This window comes from Patagioenas fasciata, chromosome 2 (genome assembly GCF_037038585.1).
Source record: "Patagioenas fasciata isolate bPatFas1 chromosome 2, bPatFas1.hap1, whole genome shotgun sequence".
Taxonomy (NCBI): domain Eukaryota; kingdom Metazoa; phylum Chordata; class Aves; order Columbiformes; family Columbidae; genus Patagioenas; species Patagioenas fasciata.
This window is the reverse complement of record NC_092521.1, coordinates 43,925,067-43,943,401: the sequence shown is the minus strand read 5'-3', so window position 1 is coordinate 43,943,401 and position 18,335 is coordinate 43,925,067. Positions and strand designations below refer to the sequence as shown.

Sequence of the window (18,335 nt, the reverse complement as noted above, 5' to 3'; positions counted from 1 at the left end):
CATGAAATGTATGTATTAATTGCACACTTACATACCCAGCAAAATTATCTTGTTGTGAAACACTGCAGTAGGCCTTTTAAAAGGACTTCTAAAATCCTATTTTCTACATGCAAACTTTTACATGTTCAGTTATGTTTGCTGTATTGCAGGTGTATGTGTTTATCTCTTCCGGGGATTACAGAAGATTAAGAACAAACTTTCAATGCCACAGTTTATAGTTTCTGGTTTTCAGATGTGTAAAATGTAGTTTTAAGAAAAATGTAAGTTTTTAAACATAGCTACAAATGGCTTTGTGCTTCAGCAGCAACAGTAACTACTTTTTCTGACGGGGCGATACAATTCTAGCTTGTGTGGTTGGTGTTTTGGTGTCAATGGAGCTGTAGCAAGACCCCTGTGCCCATTTCTGTGTTCCTGGTGAGAAAGTTTTTTGCCCTTCCTTCCTTCCTTCCTTCCTTCCTTCCTTCCTTCCTTCCTTCCTTCCTTCCTTCCTTCCTTCCTTCCTTCCTTCCTTCCTTCCTTCCTTCCTTCCTTCCTTCCTTCCTTCCTTCCTTCCTTCCTTCCTTCCTTCCTTCCTTCCTTCCTTCCTTCCTCCCATCTTAGAACTTATCCATAAAGATTTCCTTACTTCCTCATCCTATATCAAATAATTTGTTGTCGCTCAGTATTTAGTCACATCTAGTCACACCCTTAGAAATCCAGTTGAATACCCATACTTCAATAAGACAGTGAAAATTGAGTTTGACAATGACTGCAAATAAATAAAATTCTCATAGAAGAGGAACTATGACACTGTATTTTTGAACTTTTTGTTCCTGACTGTGATTTCCTTGAAGACATTTCGATTATTACAATAGTGTCTATTCCTAAAAATTAGCTAGGCATGGAATTTTCTCATAAAACACCAAAATAATTTTGATCAAGAAGGTTTTATACCAGGACAAAGTCTTATATGCATAGGTATTTCTCAAACATGTTGTTTTAATGATTTTTTTCTCTTTCAATTATAAATACATTGGTCTCGTAATATTTTCTTCATATGGTCTGATATATTTTATGATACATTTCTCAAATAATTTTGTATTTTTGAATCTTGAAAACTAAAACTTGTGTTCTCATCAAGCTCTTCATCTTGCCTAACAATTGTAATGGTAACAGCTGTCTTCCTGTTCAATACTTTTTACTGTTAAGATTTTTTTTTCATGTAGAGCCTAAATTTTTATTCTATTTTGTGTGTTCTTCTGTCTTTTGAGTCTGTGAATAATTCTCCTTTTTCCTTCTTACAGTTTTTGGAAAATTATTTATAGATTATTGTGATATTCTCTTGACTGAACATATTCCTTTATTATATCCCCTTACTGAATATATTAATCTATCCCTCTCTGTCTTATTTAGAGTCTTAACGCTTACTCTTGCACAATTTTATTGAATTCTTTTATGAAGTTAATACCGTTAAAAGCAATTGTCAAATCCTGGGGGAAAAAAAAAAATAAAAAAATAAAAACAAAAACAAACAAGAACACCATAGAGAGAGAGAAGAGATAGACCATTCTTCAAATCTTAGTTTGCGAGAGTTTAGGAGTAGATTAATCTTGGTAAGAAAAAAATAATGTGTACATTTACCTCTGCAGTTTCTTGATATTTTTTTCCCCTGGATTTCAGGGCATGTGGGGTAAGTGTCTAGAGTATTACAAGGCTGGTTTTATGGATTTGCAAACAAGGTAGGTGGCTGGTAGCAAATTCGGGCATGCAATTACAAGAGCAGGGAAGTGGTAAGAAACATTGTCTTATAGTCAAGTCTCTGTGAGAAGAATTGAAAGGCTGCATCCTCTCAGGATCTCAATGCAACATCCACCAGTGTGGGCAGGAGGCTTCTAGGGGAAGCCTCATGATTCAGCATGGAGCAGCCTGTATGCGAAGACACTGTGCTGCAAGCACAAACAGGCTGGATGTCTCCCAAGATCATACTGGCTGCAAAGGATAGAAAGTTTTAGGGATAGATTTTTTTTTTTTTTAAGTAAAATTAATTACTGAAACAAAAATGACTTACACTTTCTGTATTTTGTTGTTTGTTTGATTTTTTTTCCAAGGTCACAACCTGGGATTGGACACGAGCTGAGAAAACATTTTCCATTTATGAAATAATGTGCAAAATTCTTAAGGTATGGTGAGAAAGTATAAAATAAATTACCACTTTTCAGATCAGTTGACAAGCCAGAACATAGCACCAGCTTGCAAAAAGTGATCGATTTTTTTTTTCCCTTTGAAGTCAATATCAGAAGTCCTGGTGTCAGTAGATACAGAGCCATACTGCAGAAGAAATATTTTCAAAAGTGGTGGAAAAAATTGAAATAAACTGATTCTGACCAGGAAACTGTTTTATTTCTCCATGACACAGCATGTGGTTTATAGTTTTACTTCAGTGGCACATTTAACCAGTATAACACTTCTTTTTCTAACCACGGAGCTAAAGAATTAGCAATCAATTCAGTTACTTTCAAATACGTTGATGCAACTAACAGTGGCTGCAATGTAAGATTTTTCTGACTGAGAGCAGAGTCTTTAAAATATGCAATACCATTCTGAAAACTTTTGTCTTATTTTTTTCCCATTTCTTCAGTTTGCTTTGACTATAATAAATGGGAAGAAATATTGAAATATATTTAGAAAATTAAAGCTGTGAGTAGCAAATTGTATAAGGCTGTTATTGTGCATTACACTTAATTTTGAATTCTGAATTAATTGAGATTTAATATATAAGCTCTTCTCTCCATTTTAAAAACTGTTTTCCAGATGCTCAGCATTTCTCAGTCTAAAACATGAAGAGAGGAAAAGGAGATAAAAATATAATCTTTTTCCATTTATCTGAGGTGTTTTCCTGTGTATGTTGGTTTTGAGATTTTTAGGTCAAAATTGTATAAAAGGTGATTTGGTCTGTTCTGAAGTTTCATCTAGGAAGAGATAGACTAGTAACAAAAAGAAGGGTGAAAAATCATTTTTAAAAGCAGTGTTTGCCATTGGGAAGACCTTATATGACATACAGAACACATTTCCTAGTTTCTGTAGATCATAGGTACACTATACTTTCCTTTAGGAGGCAGATTACAGGTGAATCAGGTCAATAAAATTCAGAAGCATTTTACATAAGAGACTTCAAAAATAAGAAACTAAATTTATAGTCTGAAAAAAAAAAAAAAAAAGAAAAGAAGAAAAAAATCTCTGCTAGCAACCTGGAACGGAAAAGTGAAATGTATTCTTTAACTGCTACATTGACTGTGGGGTCTGAAGTCTTCATTAAGGAGTAGAACATCCCAAATGTGTGCAAAAAATTGACTCTTTAGTAGTAGTCATCATGTAGGGAGAAAATTAACTGAAAAAGTTAGTAATTCTGTGAAGACACTACAGAATCACAGGATGGTTGGGATTGGAAGGGACCTCTGGAGATCATCTAGTCTAAACCACCTGCTAAAGCAGGTTCACCTAGAGTATATTGCACAGGAATGCATCCAAGTGGGTTTTGAATGTCTCCAGAGAAGGAGACTCCATAACCTCTCTGGGCAGCCTGTTCCAGTGCTCTGGCATCCTCAAAGTAGAGAAGTTTCTCCTCATATTCAGATGGAAGCTCCTGTGTTTCAGTCTGTGCCTGTTGCCCCTTATCCTATCACTGGGCACCAATAAATAAAGTCTGGGCCAATCCTGTTGACATCTGCCCTTGAGATATTTATAAACATTGATGAGATCCCCTCTCAGCCTTCTCTTCTCCAGGCTGAGCAGACCCAGCTCTCTCAGTCTCTCCTCATAAGAAAGATGCTCCAGACCCCTAGTCATCCAGCTCTGCACTGGACTCCCTCCCTTGTTGAACTGGAGAACCCAGAACTGGATGCAGTACTCCAGATGTGGCCTCACCAGGGCAGAGTTAAGGGGGAGGAGAATCTCCTTTGACCTGCTGGTCACACCTTTCTTAATGCACTTCAGGATACCATTGGCCTTTTTAGCCCCAAGGGCACATTGTTGACTCATGGTCAACTTGTTGTCAACCAGAACTCCTAAGTCCTTCTCTACATTGCATTATGAACAACACTCTTAGAGCACAGTGGATTTGAGAGAGATGAAAAAACGTCACTGTGGTACGCACTTTTTTTTTTTAACTTGTTTCTTTATCACATTATTCATATTCAGTTATTCCTTTATTGTCTGTAAACATGGTCAAGCTTATAAAGTGTTGAAATGTTTCAAACAGGTTCTTTTGCTGACTAAATAAAAAAAAAAAAAAGTGGAAGTAGAAAAATCAAAACAATGAAATTGCAACTTCTCACATAGAGTATTGATCTTCATCATAATCTGGTTTTCTATAGCAGGTACTATAGGACTTAACCATGGTTTCACTAAATATAAAAGCAAGTAAAACCAATAAAAAACAGCTTCCCATTACTACTATTACATTGAATCTCTGCATACACTCAAGGTTTTGTTCGGCTTTTATGCCAGCATCATAAATGTCTCCATTTTAGCAGTGTGTCTTTCTAGACACATTTGTAGAAGTCCCATGGATATTAGTGAAGGAAACTTACTCTGGTGCTTTGCAATCACCTTCAAACACCTTGTCTTCTATAGTAGCTCATGTTACTCTCATTATAAACTTGTTTTCCTTGAAGAATGATTTGAATGACAAAAGGTCAAGCTGACCGGGTTTGAAGCAATTACATCCTTGAAGACTGATTAGCTCAGGAAACCTAATTAAAATGAAGAAACCTGGGCTTTGCTACCAAAGAGTGTTCCTTCTTCTGCACTTCTCATTCTTCCATGGCAGAGGCTGAGTTCATGTGATCCTTTTCAGGATATTTGAGAAGATGTAATTCTTTGTTTCTGCTTCAGGAGAGACATTCACATGTCATCGAGCAGAGATAAATCCAGAAAGATAGTATTGCTTGTTTGCCAGGCAGTATCATCAGTCAGTCTCTTAAGTGAGTTTAGTTCCATATTCTCATCTAAATTCATTTTGTTCAATCTACACATTTGCTAAGAGTAAATATCATAGAACATTCCCAGATGATAGAACGTCATCATCTATAGTCTTAATTTATATATTAGAATGATCATTACTATGTGTTTTGGGCCAAACGGACCATCTAACACACTCCCAAACAATTCTTGACATAGCTTGAGAGTTATCATGAGTGAAGGAGCATTTCTAATTAGCTGTTCCATGTGGGTATTGTGTTTTACAGAGTATAAAGCTTCATAGTATGGATGTGGTCTGGTCCTTGCCAGCGGGCTATAGTGTCAACGAACAGTCCCATACATACTTAATTTTTTAGTATATATACAGCTTCTGTGGCTAATATTCACTTGAAGTAGAAGGGCTTGCAAGTGATTCGTGTTAACCTTTGTACAAATGTGCCCAGGAGTGAGAAGTAGTACTTTAGAACTAATGTTTCCAAAGCATGTTTCCTGCTACACTGTTCAGGTTTTTCGGCATCCTGAAAAGGAGCTGAAGACATATCATCTGCATTCAGGACTGAGCGTGTTGGTCAAGACTGCCACAGCACCTTTGTAGAGCCAGAGGGAACATGGGTCTTGGGTCACGTCTTCTTTATCAAAGTGAATTACCAAATAATATCACAACACTTCGTGATCAAAATGTATCTGCATTACATGGCTTTCTTGGATTTGAATGAGACATTTCAGAAGTTTTTCCATATTTAGACTTATAATCATTACAAAACTAGGATGCAACTTCTAATCATTAGAAACTAGGATGCAACTAGGATACAAACCTTAAGTTTGTCTTTTTAAATGGAATTGTAATTTGCCTCATCTAGAGAGATTTATCTAAGTTTCACTTCATGACAGAAACATTACAGAGGAGAATAGGAGCTGCCGGATCCTACTGAACACACATTAATATTTCAGTGTTTTAATATGTGAGAATACAACCACTTCTGGTGACAGTAAAAATATGAAAACACTAAATAAATATTAATGTCTACACCCAGCAAAGGACTTCACTGATTTAATCATCAGAAAGGGAGTATAGTCCAACCATATGAAATAAAGCTCAGAACTCAGCTGCTGCTGTGGTCAATGTTTCCTTCATAGTTGCCTGCATGTGTTGAGTGTGTTTTCTCCTTTGGTATCCATTCCAAAGGCTCTGACTCTTCTCATGGATGATACAGGGAACTGGGATGCCTTTTTCAATTTTTACAGTTCCCTCAGCCTCAAAGCACCCAAGAATCAGGATCTTCTGCATCTTAATCAGAGATGTCAGAGAGCATTTATGGAGATGCAAATAACCTAAGACCTGGGCGGGGAGGAGTGCTAAATACATAAATTGATAAGCATATGTTTTATTAAAATATCAATAGAACTGTTGACTATGGTGTGGAAGTACCTTAACAGGGAGAAAATATAAGGCACTGAGGAACTGTTTTAACCTAAAAAGAAACAGGTAAAAAGAAAGAGTGAGTAAAAATTAAAGTCGGACAAGTTTGAATTAGGAAAGCGATAGAAACTATAAAAGTTCTGATGATTAATCATTGGAAGGAACTGGTAAGAGAAGTTGATAGCTTTTAAACTGCTTTTTTTTTTTTTTGCCTTTTTTTTTTTTTTTTACCAGAAGTTTCATTCAAACTGATGGTAGTGCGACAGTGAGATTAACACGTGCATGAAAATCTATGATCCATGGTCGGCAATTTGTCAGGCAAGATAATCTAATGATACCACTTCTGACATTAAAATGGATCTATGAGTCATTTTCAACAGAATTGGTGGTAGAGTTTGCCATGAATAAATATTTCTAATTTATTCTGGAAGAAGTTTGTTTCACCTTATCCTCTGTTTTGAAGGATAGGGCCCTATCAACAGCCAGCTAATTCCAATGTTAAGATTGATCAAATATTCAGTACTCCAGAAAACCAAACACTTATATCACTAGCTTCAGAAATGGGCAGATGGCCTTGTCCTGTGTGGTACTTCAAAGCTTGTTGAGCTGTATGTGTCTTTTTGGTACCTTTTATGTTTGTGTATTTTCAGCGCGTGTGCATGTGTGTGTGTGTGCAAATGTGTATACTTTAATAAGATTTAGGTACCCTTGATAAATTGGTAAATAAATTAAATATTTAAGAATTTTTTCCACATACGGAGTAGAAAAAAGGTTTGTTAATATTTTCAGGTAAAGTATGAAGAATGATATAAAAGACTGCAGTTCTCTGCAAGCAAATTTGCCTTGTTTGCTTGAGTTACTAACGTGCTTCAGATTCATCCAAACATCTTTTAATTGTGAGAAAATGTTTTCTGTAGATCAGTCACCTGCTTTCTGTCTTCGATGTGTCATGCAAAAATATTTTGAGATTTGCAATAAAAAGCTACTTTATTCAGCATAAAACAGAAAACATATTCAGGTGACAGATCAACTCAGAAATGAAATGTGGCGATAATTGCAAAAGGCAGTCTACGCCAGCAATGTCAGGTTGGCTAATCATTGGTGTTTATAGCTGGTAACATTCACATCAGTGCAGCTATAATTTTCTTACTATATTAATCAGGACCAACTTGATATCTCATAAGACTTATGTTTCCTTCTTTATTGAGCTCTTAGTGTGTGTAAAACCCTCTAAAGCACTTATGCTAATTTTCTCACTTAAATTTCCTGTAATTTTGTTCTACTTTTCCGAGAAGTCAAGTATGGTAAAAGGATTATATAAAAAGCATAGGAAAATGCTGAAAGTGTCTGTTTATTAAGATATTTTTAAATTAATGCAAATCGACACATAAACATATAAAGTGATGGTTTATAACATATTTGAGGTATATCATTAACATAATTTTCTCAATGGCTGAGACTTGCATCCTGATTTGATTCCACTAAAGCACTTCACATGTGTTCAAAACTGGAGGCATAAGTAATGGATCCCTTTTATTAACATGTTAATACTACATCCAGGGAAAATTAGATTTTCAGCCAGGGTTAATCCAGATGCCACTTCATGGAAAAAGTGCTAAACTGTTGAGTGTTCTGTTCTAAACTGTTGAAGTAATTTTCAGTCTTTGGTTTGCCTCCTGTTCTAAATTTAAGACTATTTTAATGTTTTCAAAGAAAAAAGGATCTGTTCCCGCTGAAACTAGAGTTACAGTTGTCTTATAGGATAATAAACATGGTAAAAGTAATAAATTATCTCCATGTGCACTAGCATTAAGACCATCATTAAGTTGGTTTCAGTTACACAATAAACTTCTCAGGTACCAGAATCATTCAGTACTGAAACAGACCTCCTGACAAGGCCATGGAATTTCCATCACTGTATCCTTATAACATAAGCCAGTGTGTAGCTACTCCTACCTTGCATAGAGACATGCACTAGATGACCACACCTTATCCATATTTTCTATTAATATGATTCGGTGTGCGATGTCAGTTCATTTATTTTCAACATGTACCTAGTGATACAATTCTTAATCTGTTGTGTGTTAATATGGATAAATTTAATGTGCACTGAGTCTCAAAGATGTTAATGTTCCTGTAACTGTACAGCACATGGAAGAGTCTTTTTTGAAAGAAGAAGCGGTGTTGTTAGATACCTGACAACTACCACTGTATGAAGGCTTGATAACATTTTATTTGATTCAGAAGAGGAAGGACAAATAATATTTGAATTGTAAAATTATTAAGTAAGCCTTTTTCTATTTCCATTTAAAGAGTTGTTTATTTTTTTTTTCTTCATAAAAAAATCACAACTTTTTCTGCGTATTTTTATGCAATATTAGGATAGCATAAACTGTCATCTCTTGGGGAAAAAATAAGTCAATTGTGTTATTTTTTTTTTCTTAATAAAAAAATCACAACTTTTTCTGTGTATTTTTATGCAATATTAGGATAGCATAAACTGTCATCTCTTGGGGAAAAAATAAGTCAATTGTGTTCGGCTGTGACTGCCAGCCTCAGAATCTGATCTTGCTTCATGGAAACAATAACAAGATGAACACACAGAGGAAAAGAAGAAGAATAACAGATACAGAAAACACATGTTTAAATGACTTTTGCAACCTGTTGGTTAAAGGCATCAGCTTTCCCTTCTAAGAAATTTCTTTTTACTGCCTTTCTAATTATAAGTCTCACAGCAAAGCCAGCTTCAACTTTTAATGGAAGACAAAAAGAATGATGAAAAAGAACAGAAATAAGGTTTGAAATATAAGTAATGAATGGGGTTACGTTGGAAAGTTTTTTTCATATGACATTAAAATAAACATATTTCTGAGTGGAAATCTTTAAAAAATACGCACAATTATGGCAGTGGCTCAGGAGAAACCTTTGTTCAAACCCTTGCTCTGATTCAGAGAAGAATGTTTTAGACTGCATCATCTTTTAATCAAGCAGAGTGGGATATTAATTTTCTCATCTGGCAGAATACAAAAGTAATTCAAGCTTAGTGCTGTACCTAATAGGTTACAGGGAATTAACATTTCTATTTCTCTCAAGCAATCACACAGATCTGTCTAATGGAAATTTAATTGAAACTAAAATTTATCCTGTTATTATAAATAATTTTCCCCTTGAGAAAATATATTTTCATAAATCTTGAACATTGAAAAATATTCTGTCCAGTTATAGTTCGGCTGGCATTCTGTATTTACTTCAATGCATATATATACACATGCGATGTTAACATTTTTCTTAGAGCTTTTAACATTAAAATTCAGAAGGGTTCTTTTCGTGTTGTTTTTGTTTTGTTTTGCTTTGTTTTGTTTTTGTTGTTGTTGTCATTTTTTACTTGATTAATGAAGATATGTTGGAGAAGCAGGATTTTTTTTTTCACTCTGAGTGAATCTGTTCCCTGCTGCCTGTAAATTATATTAGAACCATCTCCATAGCAACTAATGATGATGCTCAAGAGAAGTGTTCCCAAAGTTTCAGATAAAGAAGTGGAACATTAAAATCCCTTAGAAAGAAGGATGCATATTTATGCAGATGTAGCTGATAAAGTGAAACGAGATGTAAACAGTAATCAGGGCACAAGTATAAAGGTGTGATGTAATTAAATCTTAAAGTCTCCTTGGAGTTATTGCACTCTTGATTTGATGAGAAAATGTTTTTTTATCTTGAGAGAATTTAGGTGCTGGGTTTGAATATTGATTAGGATATGGTAGATTTCTTTTTGCAGGACTGTCTAAACTAGTCAACAAACAAAACATGTTTGCTTTGCTTTCTTATCTGTGTATTATTACAAATTATTATAATTAATATAATGAACATGAATATTTATTTCAACAACTGAAATAAAATGATGTCAAAATTCAAGGTCTATTTTATCTGTTTAGGTATACAACTCTGATTAGGATGGTTTCGAACATCTTACATGAATTGTTGTTCATGTCAAAAACTGCTTGCCAATGTCATTAATATTTACAGTTCAATGGCCAAATTACTCACTATATTATATATATCTTTACAGGTAAACCAGACTTCCAGATAGTTCTTGAGCATTTCCTGGGTAAAAATCATGCCATGAGCATGAAACTGTTAGACCTAGTTTTGGTTTTTATTACATAGGACTTTGTAGAATAGAACAACTTGACTCTCACTGACTGTAGTAAAAGTTGAGGGTGTCTTCCACTTCAGCAGATTTAAATAACAGCCAAAGTATCAGCATTTACTATATTCAACATGAAAAAAAAAAAAAAAAAAAGAAGTAATCACAAAGGAGCCATGCTGCTTCTGGAGAGGGCAGTCTTTCAAAAGAGAAGAGATTACCTTTGCAGAAGAAAGGACGATGTCACTACTTAGTGATAAAGCAACATTCCGTCTTAATTTGAAAGGACCTGCCTAATGAACCATGCTTGGTTCCCTTAAACAAATTTAATACTCTCACTTAACATCGACATCATTATTAATTAGGCAAGCAGGAGTCATACTGCTGCAAGTTTTATGGCTGTTCCTCTTCAGAGAATCTATTAATTCATATTGAGAGCATCAGGGGCAAATGGTACAGCTAATCCTTAGCAGTATAAAAGAGTTCTTTAAAAATCAACATAAAATTAGCTCATGTCCATCATTGACCAATAAGCCATTATAAAAATACAGGGTCATAGCAGATTCTTAAATGAGCAGAATGACATTTTACATTTTAGCTGAAATAACCATTTGGTAAAAGTTAATTAATGAAGATTCCTGCTTAGTCCAGACCTGTTTTTCTATACTCCTGACAAGTTTACCTTAAATTTGCAGAGTCTTTTGGGCAATTCTCAGTTGGATTCCTAAGAAAAAGTTTTGCTTTAAATTTCCATCTTTGGAAGGGCTTTTGGATTGTTATTGTTTAGCTTTGCCTACATGTTGTTCCTTATACTTTTCCATCTTACAAATGGAAACATAGTTAGTTCTATATATTTGGAATACAGATTTCGCTTTTTAAAACCCGAGAACAAATGAAAGACTACAGAAAGATCTTGAAGCGAAAAGAAGCAGAAGCAGTACTAAAGGGAGCCTTGCACCGAAGTATTTTTACAAGTAGAATGAAATACCACTAAGCAGGAAAATAATACCTCGTATGAATGCCCTCTGCTATGGGGTAGCACTGTAAAAATTGCACCCGACTACATTTATTCAAATTTCCAGATGTATGTGCAAGGACAGCTGGTGAGCTGGGAACAGCTGCTTTGCCATAGTAGGGACAAAATCAATTAAAATGGTTTCTGCAAGTGTATCTTTTGCAAAGTTGAATTGCATGCAAGAATTTTAGCATAAAACATACTGTATTGAAAAAAATAAATAAATAATTGAAAACATTTTAGGGATGGACTTCCTGATTAACTTGGTTATTCTTTTATTTAGTGCCAATTAGAAATGTTCGCAGTCATTAAATATTATATATTTAAAACCTGATATCCATTGTGTGGTGTTGTGTGAAGCCAAAAGTAACTTTCTCCTTCACATCCAAACACAGCAACCTAACCACTGGCAGCCACTGTAATCTCTACCGGCAGTATGCAGCTATAGACAAATTTGATGTTGTATTTTCTAAGCCACCAGAAATATGACCTTGTTTTGTCTAACCTCTGTAGGGAAAATATGACAGATGGACTTGTAATACAGCTTAAATAAATCTCTTACTTCCTTTGGCTAGCCTTCCAGAATAGGGTGGGTGAGTCAAACAGATGAGAGAAACTGATCTTTGTGTTCCTCTCATGTGAAAAGAAAGTGGACACCTATTATAGAATTTATTGAATTAAAAAGTTTATTGCTGATGACATTTTTGAGAAGTGATATGTTAAAATACTGGAAGTTATGTCAGATATGCTATATTGTTCCCTACCATTCTGAACATACGTTTTCTGTTTAAAATTCATTAAAAGTCAATGTTTAGACCAAAACCCTAGTTTTCAATTCCTCAGCTCTCAGCAGTTACTACAGGGTTATATTGTTAAAAATGCCATTTTAAAATGCTAGCTTTGAGGCATAAATATTTGCAATTAAAAATATTAATTGATGTATGCCAGATTATATAACTTCAGGTTTTCATCAGGACAGTGATCTACTGGACCGGCGGAAACATTGCTTCAGTGTCCAGTCTGAATCTGGAGAAGACCTTTACTTTTCTGTGGAACTAGAGTCTGACCTAACGCTATGGGAAAAAGCCTTCCAAACAGCAACTTTTTTAGAAGTTGAACGGATACAGGTGAGAACAATTACCTTGATAATTACTTTTTGGTATATTAACAGATCAGGACTATATGAAATATTGATACAATTTAAGAAATTTTCTGACCTCCTGCAGCATTCAAATTATTATTGTTTTACATATGTAATTGTATATAAAGCCTTTTGGTGTTCCCGAACAACTTGCGATCTAACATTCAGAAGAGATCACCTTAAATAAATCTTTGAGTTATTATGACTAGGTAATACATATTAGTTAACTGAAGTTCATGAATGGAAGAGGAAAACCAATCTACATATCAGGGACAAAACCAGCTGTTTTGATACTCCTACATCCTGTCTTACATGCTACTTTATTTGTCAGTGGATAACATAAGAAAACCTTGCAGGAATTATACTGTCCTTGCAAAACTGGGAATGAGAATGCACAGAGTCCTTACAGGATCCAAGTAAGAATAAAATTGTACCTCAGATAAATTATTCTTTTTTCACACATTTCCTGTTTCTTGTGTATGTACTCATACAGCAGATGACAGAGCAGAGATAGCTGACATTTGGGTACAGATTACTAGAAGATTTTTATAGCGAAATTGCACATCAGAATGTTTAAAGATAACCCTGTTTTTCTCACGTGACCAAAAATTCATGTTTTTTTGGTTTAAAACAGAAGAAAAAAAATACCCATCACAATTATAATTTACCTAATCCTAGTTTTTGTATTGATCTTCTAACAACAAAAAATACATGTAGTTGGAACAGCTTTAGTTGATGTTGCCATAAGTTGTTCCGTATACACATGTGTAAAAGTCATATTAGCATATTAGCCTGTGCAAGTATTGGCTAATGCTCACTTTCCCTATACTCAGCTTCTGCATTCTCTTGGGAACACAAGCTCTGACAGTTTTTTTCTTTACATAGACTGTGAGTTAGTTATATATTAGGCCTCTTCTGACCTATAAACCAATACATGCAGATGGAATTAGTATGTACTAATCATGATCCATTATACGAAAACTACACTGCTGTAAGTTTTAATGTATACTACCTTTGTTGGAAGAGTAAAAGTAGAAAAAGGTTCAACTTTTATCTTTAAGTTCATGCACTCTGATACCTTTTACAGGAGCTATTCTTATCTTTTGAACCCTGATTGTAATGCTGAAAAATGCAAGTGTAATTTTTTCTATATAAAAATTGCAAAATATATGTCCTCTTCTACTAAATAGTTGAAGATGTTTTGTCTTTCTCATATAACTGGCAGCTGCATTGTTTGTTGAATTAATACTATGCTGTAAGTAAAAGAGTATACGGCATTTTTCTTGAATAACTTTTAGCCCAGAAATCACTTCATATTTCTTCTTCTCTAATATTGATTAATTTCTAGTTCAGATTTTTTCTCTGGGATTTTAGAATTACATTTATTCAAAACTGCTTCCATGTTTCCCCAAAATAACTTCCTTAATAATCTTAACCTTTTCACCTTTCTTTTCATTCTAGTGATGTTCAGAATAGCAATTATGAACTCAAAGTGATGATTTCCTGAGACTGATTGATTTTAGCAAATTTGTGAAAGTGGACAAACAGGTTTCGTTTGATAGATTATTGTGAAACTCACGTTTATGATTTAACCATTTTTTCTCTATTTTCTTGACTCTCTATATCTCAGTTTGTGAAAAGAAAAAGAAAAAAAAAAGAATAATTTTTAATATAACTGGTCTTGGCATCCTCACTTTTCTTTCATCAATCTGTTACTTTCATCCACCAGTTTGCACATTTGGATAAAATCTGGTTTGACTAAGTATTGGTATAATTTGTCTCCAGTGAGTTCTTTCATTGTTCAGTGAGAAAAAAGGGTGACAAGTTCAATATCAAAATATCAGCTGTACATTTTTACTAAAATTTTGTTTATGCAATCATATTCACCAGAATATTCACATTTCATGTGACTTATAACACAGCTGTGTGCAGGTTTGTCTTGCTATTAAATTGTATAATTTTGAAAATATAACTGCAGTTTAAAACTGCCATTTAAAATTATTCAAATGTGTTGTGTAGTGTTACATCATCATACAAATAATACCAGTACCAGCATAAATTGACATTAGCCTCTGTGAAAGTTTATTCAGGGCTCTATTCTGATGTGATTCTAAAGAATATATCACAAATTAAAATATTTTAAAGCACCTCACTGTAAATATGTAATAAATTCTGTTTAAGCCTAATTCATAGCTTCTTCCAGAGATACATCTAAAACATGAATTAGGCAGGTTTTTTTTCCTAGGACTGAAATATGTTAGAGAAGAGCCAATAAAGCTGATAGTAGTTAGGCAATCATATGTATTACTGTTTGTAGTGGTGCCATTATGGTGTGTAACATTCACATTTTAGTTAGTTTCTCCATACCATCTCACAGCATTGTTATAGTAAAAATCTGAGATGACAATAGCTTCCATAATGATGAGCAATTATATATGATTGTCAGGTTCCCTTTGTGTTTCTGCTACTTCACGCTAATTTTTTCACTGCTTCCGTTGTGACTTTTTTTCTTGCTGTACTTCTTGTTTGTATTGCTTGTTCCCTAGTCTAAGGACCATTGTGTAAGCTGCTTTGTGTTACAGTACTTTAACTTTTGTCTCCGTTGAAGTGGAATCTGAGTTTGAAAGTCTTAGATCTTGGACTTGTAGTCTTCTTTCCCTTAGATTCAGAGATGGCTTACACTAGATCTACAATGTATCGTTCTTTCCATAATTTAAACCACTTGTATTGAGGAAGTAGAGTCTGAGGAATATAATACCTTGGGTTGTTTCCTTTGGCCTCTGCCTGACCAGCTGAATTATTCATAAACCAAATTCAAAATTCTGTATTCTGTGAGAACGTGAAATGAGTGCTGAAATATCTTCTGCTTCTTTTGGGAGTGGGGTTATTCAGTTTTCACATGGTTTTCATGAGCTATATTTGAGAAATCAGCAACTGAAGCTAAGCATCCACAGTATATATTAACAGTCACTTTTAATGATTTAAAGTATTTGTTAAATGTGTAAGAAATTTTGAATTATCAAGTCTCCTGGGGAGAATGTATACGGTTTTGTTTTCTCCAAATGCCTGAATTAAAAGATGAATTAAATAAAATAAAGACAAGAAAAGTCTTAACAGAGTTTATGACTGTCTGAAAGCTCATATTCCTACTCTGCCCTGTGATCAGTCGTATGCAAGTGCATACAACACATGCAGAAAGCAAGGAACACTCTTCCCCAAAGAAGCAAAAATGTTAATAAAAGAGATCCTTCTGTTATTCTCACATTTTGTTCTTCTGTTGATTGTTTTGAACATTAATGAATATATAGTCTGAGGGCATAGGCTAGTCTTCAATGTAAGTAAAGAATCTGCTGCTTCACTGATGGTTTGCACCTTACAATGCAGTTTCTACCTGTTGATAGCCACATTGAGCTGAACTAGATTGTATTTCTTCACAAACTGCGCACCAGCTTGCAGAAAGAGCTTTCAGTCTAGGAAGCAGGTTGTTTTTACAGTGCAGCATAGAACCAAGGCTGAACCTCCTTCTCATAGATCTTAACTTCTCATTTAGGCTAACTGGCTCAGGCACAGAGCTGTGCTTAGGCAGTACTGTTCTAAAGGTAGCTGTGCCAGCTCAGTGTGGTGCTGCATTGTGCATGGTAGGTTGATCTCTGGTGTTGAGGTGGGAAGTCAGATGAATTAGTTAGCAATATATATTTTAAATTTGAGATACTGTCTCCTTGCCAAATTTTAATTCTCAGTAAAGGCTCTATGTCTGTTCTAGATATCTTGGAGCTCTAGAAATAAAAATGTAGTTTGCATCTTGTAGGAAATTAGCAAGATAATTCTACAAAACCATACAGTTTCTGCTTTGCAGACAAAACCTGAACATTTTTGCATATGTAAATTCATTAATTCATTGTGAAATATATTACTTTACACTTTTTTGCTCTACTAATGAGATGTTGCCAAAGGCAGTATTGTCTCCTTTCCTAACAACACCAATTTACGATCAAAGTTTACATATTCATAGTAGTTTTATGGTGTAGCTGCTCCGAAAATAAGCCACTTTTATTTGCTAGTATAAACACAAATACCATATGACTGCAACACCACACCACTGAATCACTGATTTTGTAATTAAAAATTACAAGGTTCATGAATTAAGATTTTATACATGTAGTGAAGTACATAAAGTTCTTTCAGTGTTGGAAGCTGCAAAAATAGACCAGTCACTGTTTTCCATCTCAACAGCAACAGTAGGAAACTTTTCATTTACTGACAGACACTTATAGCTTTTCAACACCTTTTGTGGATCACAGAATAACATATGATTTACCATTACTGAGCAATAATGCAAAATCGTCGTGTAAGGCATGTGTCATGGATTGTTTTTACTTCTGAGCTATAGATGACCATGCTTTGTCTATAGACTGGCTTAAATGCTGGACTTGTGCCCCACTGACATCTATCAGAGGACGTTCTTCAGCTTCGGTGATGGATATCAGTGTATTTGAAACCTGGATTGTAGAACTCAAAGGTGTGTACACAGAGGTTATCCAGCAACTGCTTGTATGTAGTTGAGACTTAATTTGGTCGATTAAAGAAGTTCACACAAATATTCCAATTCCAGAAAATACATCTATATTGAAGTGTGAGAGAGTAAAACTTAAAATTATCAAAGAAACTATGTAGCTATGAACTTTTCCGTTTTCCTACATTACAATGTCTGTTAATGAGCTTTTCAGCTTCCCATGTCCTGGGTAAGACCATTAGGAATCCAAAAATCCCACCCAAAGAATGTATAAGTAAAGACATCTGATTAATCTTTGATAATCAAATGCTAAAAGTAATAATACATACTTTTGTAACATTGATAACTTAGTAACTTACATTGTGTCCATTTTACAATTTATATTTTAGTTCTTTGGTGCATTATAGATCTTTGTTCTCATTTGGTATATTTAGTGGCTATAGCAACATTTTAAGAACACATATTTCATTTAATATGGAGGGTAAAATTTCTATAAAATAAGAATATTTTCTTTAAAGAACTTAGATCAGATTTAGAAATGTTTTAACTTTTTAATATATCTTGTGATGAAAAAGACAAGTTTGTCATTTTGTATCTGAAGTTAGCCTTGAGACACAGCATTTTTTTGATCCTGAAAATGAAATTAATAGATGTCTCACAGCATGTATTGAAGTATGATGTTATGGAAATATATAGATGCATCAATTTAAAAAATCATAGAATGAGAAAGTCTTTCAAGATTTCAACATTTCTCATAGAAAACTTTGAGAAGTATTGGTCCACTAGCTGAAGAAAAAAGCTATTTCATATGATTGTATCACTTGCTAAATGATATGAAATACTACCTTTTTTGCTGAGATTTAGAACAACACAAAACTACAGTAGACAGCATACCAAAGAGATATTTTACAGATGCCTTGATTTTTTTCTAAAAAGCTAAATGAATATATTAATGTTAAAGGATGTTACAGGGTTCCAAAACAAATACAGGACTCTGAAAATATTGAAACCTCCCTTATAGCAGTTGTCATTGGTAAACCACTGGGGCAATTCTGATTCTGATTTATTTTTTCTCTAACAGAAGCAAAGCCTCTTTTTACAATACTTAGAAAACTTCATCACTGATATACATATTTTGATTTG

General features: G+C 34.2%; 1 protein-coding gene across 9 annotated transcripts in view; it reads left to right on the top strand.

The window, feature by feature from the left end:
* The window catches only part of SNTG1 (syntrophin gamma 1), a 344,915-nt gene that overhangs the window by 299,804 nt on the left and 26,776 nt on the right, over positions 1-18,335 (top strand). For 8 of the 9 annotated variants that reach the window (XM_071804126.1, XM_065832962.2, XM_071804125.1 and 5 more), the window contains 2 exons: positions 2,088-2,159; positions 12,513-12,665. In XM_071804126.1, the coding sequence (XP_071660227.1) occupies positions 2,088-2,159; positions 12,513-12,665 (225 nt within the window). The remainder of the gene's footprint in view (positions 1-2,087; positions 2,160-12,512; positions 12,666-18,335) is intronic. The other variant, XM_071804127.1, reaches the window with a different exon arrangement.